This window comes from Astatotilapia calliptera, chromosome 20 (assembly GCF_900246225.1).
Source record: "Astatotilapia calliptera chromosome 20, fAstCal1.2, whole genome shotgun sequence".
NCBI lineage: Eukaryota > Metazoa > Chordata > Actinopteri > Cichliformes > Cichlidae > Astatotilapia > Astatotilapia calliptera.
In genome coordinates this window covers 11,294,251-11,302,429 of record NC_039321.1, presented here as the reverse complement: position 1 = coordinate 11,302,429, position 8,179 = coordinate 11,294,251, and the positions used below count along the sequence as shown (strand labels likewise).

Here is an 8,179-nt window from a genome sequence, read left to right as displayed (position 1 = left end):
GAATAAAAGTGGCTCAAGTGAACGCAGTGCTTTACCTTTTCAGAAAAGGTCAAATGACAAAAATAAAATTAAGATCCCAAAAAAACATAAATCCTGAAAAAAAAAAAAAAAAAAAACATTTGCACTGTGACATAGTTTTTGAACATCTTATTTTGATTCCAAAAAATTGGGAAGATTATAACTAAAGAGTGACCAAAAAACATCCAGAATTTAAATAAAAAGGTTTCAAAAAGGATTGCGCTTAAAAATAAAAAAATAAAAAAAATCATACAGAAGATACTCTCCCATTTACACCTTAATGTGAATCTGGAAAGTTAATACAAAAACACAGTTTATGGTACAAACATTATTTATGAACAGGAATGTCAACACAATGTAATGCCGCAACTGAACCTTTTGATGAGCATTACATGTCACTTAACAAGTCTAACACTTTAAGAACAGCCCTGTGAAATTTTGTCTACAATGAACAGAGGTCATTTTTCAGTCTTTGAACCTTGACAGAAAGGTTTCCTGGATCCAGCTCCATGAACACTTTTTGAAATGCTTCAAATGTGCATTTGAAATTCTTGGGGTATTTCAGATCCAGAGCATAGCACAGTCCCAAAAGATAGCAACAGGCTTTGCTCAGATTCCCAAGTTTGCCCAGAACAGTAACGCCTTCAATAACAATACCCACATCAGTAGGTTCGCCTGACCTGTCTTGATTCTGCAGCAGGTAAATCTTCATCACCTCCTCAGCCAAAGCCTCTTCAACAAAGACAGCATCAGCACCGTCCTTTAAAAAGAGAAACAACTGTTTTAAGCTCACATATTTCCAAACATTGAAACAAAAAGTTTCATTTGTATGACATCACCGGTACTCATAATATCTGGACACTGTGCTCCAAAATCTTTGAGCAAATGCTATTCTTTTGTATGCTTTGAAGTGTTTTTTTTTCTTTAGAACAGTATCTTAAAACTTTTCTATGATCTCACAAGCTAAAATAAACTACTAATATTCCTAAAACAGATTTAGTGCACCAACCTCAAAGGTTTTGATTAAGGCACTTGGATCCTCTCCCAGATGGTCAATGAGACATCTGATGATGACTTCTCGTTTTTTTCTCGATGGAATTTCCACTCTGTAAAACAGGAAGTCTCAACTGAGGCAAAATTTGCACATTTAAAACATGACTTACCATTTCTAGCTTAAACATAACTATTTTTTTTCTGTTGTTGACCTGTTTTCACACCCACCATCAAGGTAAGAACACCTGTGGAGCTAAAATATTGAACAGAAACCTAAGAAAAGCCGTTTTTAGTGGAAGGGCCTCTTCAATGCTGTGTTGGAACGTTTTTGTGGTTAGAAAATGCAATCTTCCTTACCTGAAGCAGAAGGTTTAACTGTGCCCTGTCGCGTTGTCCAGCAGCACCTTTCTTGGCTTGAAACAAGGACAGGAGTTTGGATGAATACAAGTCCAACGATGACATGAACTTTGGTTCAAGGTTCAGGGTCGTGATCCTATGAAACTCTGCACTGACCTGGATGGGAGAGGACAAAAAACCAAGGACAAAAAATCTGAAGGCCAAAATTCTGATTCAATCAAAAAAAAAAAATCTTTAAGTGGAACTACCATTTTTTGCAACCTGGACCTTATTTTCTAACATGCAAAAGATTAATTTACTCATCCAGACATAAATCCATATAAGTGGAGTTGTTCAGTATGCAGACTAAAGCCTTAACATAAAGTATTATCTTCCACTAAGCTTCTAAATTTTATGTTATGAATTGCTTGCACTATTTCCCTGTGAGATTGTATAATCTTGGAGGGAAGAGGCGGAGCCAGGTTGCCCTCTGAACCATCGTCTGCCAGGCAGCGATGCGAGAGGAACACACCGCTGAAGTGGCGCACATTTTCAGAATCGCGTCAGCGGCTTTACAGAGAAAGCCTTTCAGCTCCTCTGGCAGCTCTGCTTCCTCCACCTTCCTGGAGATGACAAACGCTAGCGAGGCAGTGTTGTTAGTCACTGCAGCTGACAGAACAGTGCATTGATGTGCGTGATCAGTGAACCTTGCTATCAGCTGGTCAAGTTTGGCGGGATGGGCCGGTCGCTGTCCAACGACCTTGGTCATTTTGGTGCCAAAAACTGAAGCAAGGCTCGGCTCTAGAGGGGGAACAGGCGGAAAACTCCGGTCTGTGAAGCCCTCTGTGAAGCCCTAGGTAGAGACCGGCGCTCTAATCTTCGCTGGCTCTGCTGCTACCTCAGAGAGGTAGGTCATCACCGCCGGGAACTGAGGCCAGATGGGATCTGGGCAACGAGAGTGAGCAGAGCCATACCTTCCCTCCAGATCATCCGATGGGGGTGGAGCAGGCTGAGGGACGGGAAGTCCCTTCTCACCAGCTGCCTCCTGGATGATGCCAGGCAGATCCAGGAGCAGCGCACCAACAACTGGGAGCGGCGTCCTCGCCGACATGTGAAGGCCAGGGGTGGATGAGCGTCCGCTCATCCGCCTCCCTTCTGTCGCCAGGCTGCCCAGCTCGGAGGCAGTGGAGCTGCCACCACTGCCGTTTTCCTCACGGTGGGTGGAATCATCCAATTCCGGCCCACCATCGAAGAACTCGATGGCTTCTTCCAGCGAGTACCTCTCTCTTAGCGGGAACGCCTCCTCAGTATCAGCCTTGAAAAAGGCTGACCTCCGCTGCTTTTCCTCTGGCGGGAGGAGCTAACAGGAGCAGAAATAGGATTAAGGTGTGAGGGCGAGGTCCGCATGGTGAGGACCGAGGCAGCCCACGCAGACGGCATGTTGGTCATACGACATGATGTAGCAGGATGGACACAGACGGATGGTCTCGCTGGACATCTTCTGGCTGGCTGAAGAAAAACGGTAGAGCTGATTTCCTGGTCTCACCGTAACTTATACTAGGACCAGGGTGAGGCCCACACAGCAGGTGGGCGTGGACTAAAATACTTCAGTGCTGCGCTCACAAGGGGAATACCCACTTAAAGGGCTGCGCCTATACTCATAGAATCTGGGGTTACAATACGTAGCCAACGTTTCATAAAAATATTAAATTACTCTTCACTCTTTACTCTTCAGTAAAATCTAGTCTGTCGTTATGTGCTCCAGAGTTAGATAAGTGAGACAAAGGCACTTTGCAATCAGCCCAGTCATTCTTCAGTCAGGTTACATTAGCTTAGCCTAAAACAAGTTAAGTGAACGGAAATTACTAGCATTTATTGTTCCCTAGGCTTGGGAATGGTTTCGATTAGAACCATTCTGGTTTTGATTCAGATTCCTCATTTTGATTCAAACTCCTAGCGATTCTAGAGTCTTATGACAAATTAAAGCAACCTGGCTGCTGCAAGATCATCAAAATCACTAGGATGGTAGCAACATGTTTTTCCTCACTTATCTTATGATGGGGGATCTAACAGACCAAATTTTATTTACAAGTGGATATCCCTTTAAATGTTCACTTACTTGGGAGACGTCAAACAACGCCGGCCATCTGTCCTTGATGTCGCTGACACTCAGCTGTTGGCTGATAATATCATGTCTTCTATGTGCAAAGGTTTTGCACATTAAATCCTTGACGGCTGTGCTGTTTTTCTTCTTATACTCCTCAATCAGTTGTTGTCGCTCCAGCTCTTGCTGTTCTTTACCATCTTGTCCTGGATAGTGTGGCAGAAACAGCACTTCTCCTTTCCGCGCCTTCTTTATGTTCTTCGCTGGAGCCTTGTCATCAGGGTGCTTGTTCTTCAGTGAGTTGCAAGTAACCTCTGGAACTCCAAGACTTCGTAACTTTGACCTGTAATTTCCCATCTTGTATTTAAGACTATACATCCATCCCATCCAGCCATTACGACTGCCTGGCTCTGTCAGACATGGGTGCTTTTTGACCAGAGCCTCTGCCACTTCTCCAAACTGAAGGCCAGTAGGGTAGGCTGTGTAGCTGTACATATAATCAGCTAATTTTTCCATTATATCTGACTTGACTGAAGTATTGTTCAGCACAGTGCCATTTTGAACAAAGACTTCATTGGCATTTTTCAGTACAGTCTCTGTTGCCACAGAGAAAAGTGGAATGACAATTTCATCTGGCCATGTAGTCTTCAGAGGACTTTGAAGAGGGGAGAGTATGACAGTGTTGTCTGAAGACAGAGATGATCCATCTGTTTGGTCCTCTGTGGTTTTATAGGTTGAAGAGCTTGAACTTTCATTCAGTGAACTTACATCTGAGGGATTTTCACACTGAGGAATCAATGTAAGCACTACTGATGGAATGACCACAGCTTTGACTGTACCCCTATCTTTGATTTGGTTGGGAGAATGAAGTGTAAAGAAATCTCCAAATGAGTCATCATAATAGTGCAATGTGAAATCCTCAACTAGCCCAAATGTCTCTCTCACTGTCTCATGCAACTCCTCAACAGTCCTGGGTATTCCAGAAGAGAGCACAAGCTTCTCACTCTGTTGTCCAAAAATTACTTTCAAGGCAACGGAGTCCATCTGCAGAATAAAAACCACAAGAAAAAAGAAAAAGAAAGGGGGTATCTGAGTCTTTCCCCTTACACTAACAAACAATGTGACGTTTTATTGACACCATTTTCTTGCCTTCAACACGATATGGTGTTAAGGGCTAAGTGTCACCAAGTACTCTGGGATGTAGTAGGTCATTTTCCCAGAAGGATCCAGGTAAAAAGAATCACAGATTTTACATCTAATAGTTGGAAGGACCTCACACTCTTCCGTTTCATGCGAACTGTGAGACCTAGGCAAGTGTGAGCCTAAGGCACCCCATGTCTTAAAAGAGCAAGGACAATTCAAATGAAGACAGGGTATGGAATAGCCATGACCAAATGTACCATGTTTCACTCGATAATGTTTGAGTAGTGACACTTTTGATGACTCCTCATGTTTGCAGAGTTTACACTGCCATCTCATCACCTGTGACCTAAAACATTGTGAGAAAATATGTCTCACAGTATGAAGATGACAGAATGGTGTATAACCATATTTACACAGTTTTTGTATGATTAACTGATTGAATAACCAATACTCACTACCAATTCAGGTGGAGGATACAACTTACAAATAAGTCAACATGGAACAAAGTACAATACTTAACCACATTGAAATAATCTGAATCACATCACCACGCTGTATAAATAAAAAGATAGTATGGTGACACTAGATGACAGACCATGAAATCATCAATATATTTACTGAACTGAAAAATTCTCAAAATTTAGATTTGGCATTTGTATGACCCACCACAAAACCAGTATAAATATTTAGGTGGTATCACCATCCACTACTCAGCTTGTATAAAACAATATCATATCATTCCAAAATTTAACACATCAAGTCCTCTGAGTAAAATTACCTGCTTTACTTTGTAGTTGATGCAGATTTTTTTCTCCTGGTGGTGAAGATGGTGCTGAAAAAATACAAATCAAAACTTTATCATTACAAAACATGTCACTGAGTAATCTGCCATAACATCAATCTCTTATAAGAAATTTTAACTTGGATTGAAATAAACATTTATTTATGTAAATTGGGAGTAACTATACTGGAAATGATGGTACTTTTGGCTTGACCCAAAGGACCAAAGCTTTTTTTTTTTTCATTATTTTCTGGGATCTGAAAGGAAGTAGGGCCCCGAGTCTAAATTTACTTAAGCCCCCATAGTACTTTGGACCGGCCCTGGATGAGGTAATCTGCTGACCCGGGCGGCCCTCTCAGCGTTCTCTCAAAAACTGGCCCTGTTCGGGACAAAGCTGAAAGCAGCGTCTTATATGCTCTGAAAGACCCCACATAGAACAAGAAAGCTAAGCAGCATGGTTGCTGCTATGAACTGTTCCGCGGGCAGATCTTCTTAGTTACCAAAGCCATTGATGACGTCTGTTCATCACCTGAACAACCTGACAGAGTGAGTCAGGCCGCATGACTACCGCAGCTCCCGCACCGCGACTCAACAGGGCCATTTTCTAGAAATGTCTGAGCACACCTGCTTTCACGTGGTTCCTAAAATGCCCCCGATTAAACGGTCAGGTCGCTGGTACCGGGACATTCCGGTCAAATTACCCGGAACGCAGATAGCGACTCAGAACGTAAAAGGATAAAAGGGCGCGGTTTCCCGCCACCTTGACTGGAAGACGGGTTGAAAACTTAAATTAACGTGCACAAACACGCTGCGAAAAGTGAGCCACCATGACAAACGCTTTCTTCAGAACATGTTATAAAAGAACGGTGTGGATAAAGACAGCTAATGCAAGAATTGGTCACTTACCTGAAAACGTTACCAAGTCTGCAGTGGATGTGTGTCTGTCTCGTTCAACGGGCAGAAAATCTCCCATGAGGCCATGCTCCTCGCGCGCGGTACATGCCAAAGGTCATTAGTCTTACTCAAAGTTTTAAGTTAGTATTGGGGGACAAAATTATATTGATTTTGAACCATTAATAATTAAAGTTAAAGACAATGATAAGTATGAATACCAGTGTCTCAGTTATTTTGAGTACTTTCTATGAGATATATTGAGTAGATTTAAATAATGCACCCTGTGTTTCAAATACAGAATTTTTTCTTTTAAATAAACTTGAACAAAAGAGCTCAGTTCAACCAAAAACTGGTGTTGAAAATTTAAGCATTCTTTTCAGTATTTTCAACTCAAGATAACACTTTTGTGATTTTCAAAGATTTAATCAAGGTCATCTAACTTAGAATTATAATGATATTTACTAAGCCCCTGAATAATTTTTTAGGGTGTGGAAAGCACCAGTGCAGATATAGTTCTGGAGGCCGACTGCGGAGACAGCGGTGGCAACGGAGAAGTTCTGGAGGCCAGCCATGTGCAAAGCGGCAGTGGCGTGGGTGAAGCAAATCCAGAGGTTGACCGCGCAGAAAGCAGTGGTGGCGTAGAAACAGTTCAAGAAGCCACCCATGATGGCCAAGATCCTCAGCCAATGGCCTGGAAAGTGGCCGGCGATGGTGTGGTGCTGGACGTGGACATGGCCGTGAAAGCACAGGACCAGATGGCAGCATGACAGCTGCAGGAGAGGAGGTAGGACCAGACGAGGCAAGGCCAGACAAGGGCATGGACGCCGGCACCATGGCTGTTGCAGGTGGTGGAATTGACGGTGGCATGGCTGCCGCACACAGTTGATCCAAAGGTGGCGTGGCCGCCGCAAACAATTGATCTGACGGTTGAATAGCTGGTGGAGCTGATGTCTTTTTTTTTTCCTTTTTCTTTTTTTTTTCTTTTTCCTTTCTTGCCTGTCCCGTTTGGCTCTTTTGCCATCAGAATTGTTGTCTAAAGGCAAAGAAAGATGCCCAACGGATTTACTTTACCAAATTGACCATCCCAGCCTTGCCGTAATGGTCCATTTGATTCACCTTTTATTGTTTATTTTATTTTCACTTACTGAATACGGGACAGACTTGACTGGGGGAAAGAAGGGGAGAAATAAAGAGGGAAAGAAAAACAGCTGAGAAGAGGGACGGGGGAGAAGGGCAAAAAACAAAAACCAACAGAACGGGCAGAAAAAAAATAAAAAGAAAAAAAATGCATATATCAATCACCTGGATCACCTGCTAAGAAAAAAGAAAACAAGCAGAAGAGAACAAGAGTAATAGAATAAACAACATCACAATGATATATGGGAATATGACGCGCTTGTTTTTTTTTTTTTTAAAGGCTCCTTCATGTAATGATCTGCTAGAGGGTGTGGGGGGGGGCACAGCCCCGTCCTCCAGGGCATGAAGCAGGTATGGAGGAGATCAAAACTCCAGACATCCAGAGGCCCCCAGAACACAAGAGACCAAGGAAGACCAACAGAGGGGCAGCCGCGCCACTGTCCCAGAAAGAGCTGAGGAGAGTCCCAGATGAGGGCTCACTCAGCAGCCGCGGAGCAGAAGCCAGGGGGAGTTGCAGTGACGCGCCCGTGAGCTCCGCCGGCAGCCAGCCGTGCCTGAGTGACCGAGCCCCAGGCCGAGAGGCCGGGGGCACCCCACCTCCGAAGTGGCCCGAGCGAGCCCCAGGCTCCAGGCCCCGATAAGCGGCCGCCAAGGAGTGAGCCGGTGTGTACCTGGACGCCCATCCCCGGACACAAAGAACCACCAACGCACCGATGTCTGAGGGAGTCCGCCACTGGCAGGGGAAGTGGTGGTAGGGGGAGATAGGCCTCCAA

At 43.9% G+C, this 8,179-nt stretch overlaps 1 protein-coding gene across 4 annotated transcripts; it reads right to left on the bottom strand.

Moving 5' to 3' along the window:
* Nucleotides 1-243: 243 nt before the first annotated feature.
* On the bottom strand, nucleotides 244-6,602 carry LOC113013948 (uncharacterized). 4 transcript variants are annotated; one of them, XM_026155203.1, is made up of 6 exons: nucleotides 6,282-6,602; nucleotides 5,373-5,426; nucleotides 3,467-4,495; nucleotides 1,369-1,524; nucleotides 1,028-1,124; nucleotides 244-778 (listed from the first exon to the last, which is right to left on the bottom strand). In XM_026155203.1, exons 3-5 carry the CDS (start codon nucleotides 4,493-4,495, stop codon nucleotides 1,071-1,073), a joined length of 1,239 nt encoding a protein of 412 aa, XP_026010988.1. In that variant the 5' UTR covers nucleotides 5,373-5,426; nucleotides 6,282-6,602; the 3' UTR covers nucleotides 244-778; nucleotides 1,028-1,070. The 4 variants fall into 4 exon arrangements, 3 of the variants coding, with proteins under 3 accessions (XP_026010988.1, XP_026010986.1, XP_026010987.1); XM_026155201.1 differs by having other exon boundaries at nucleotides 5,373-6,602; XM_026155202.1 differs by lacking the exons at nucleotides 5,373-5,426; nucleotides 6,282-6,602 and having other exon boundaries at nucleotides 3,467-4,777.
* Nucleotides 6,603-8,179: the final 1,577 nt, after the last annotated feature.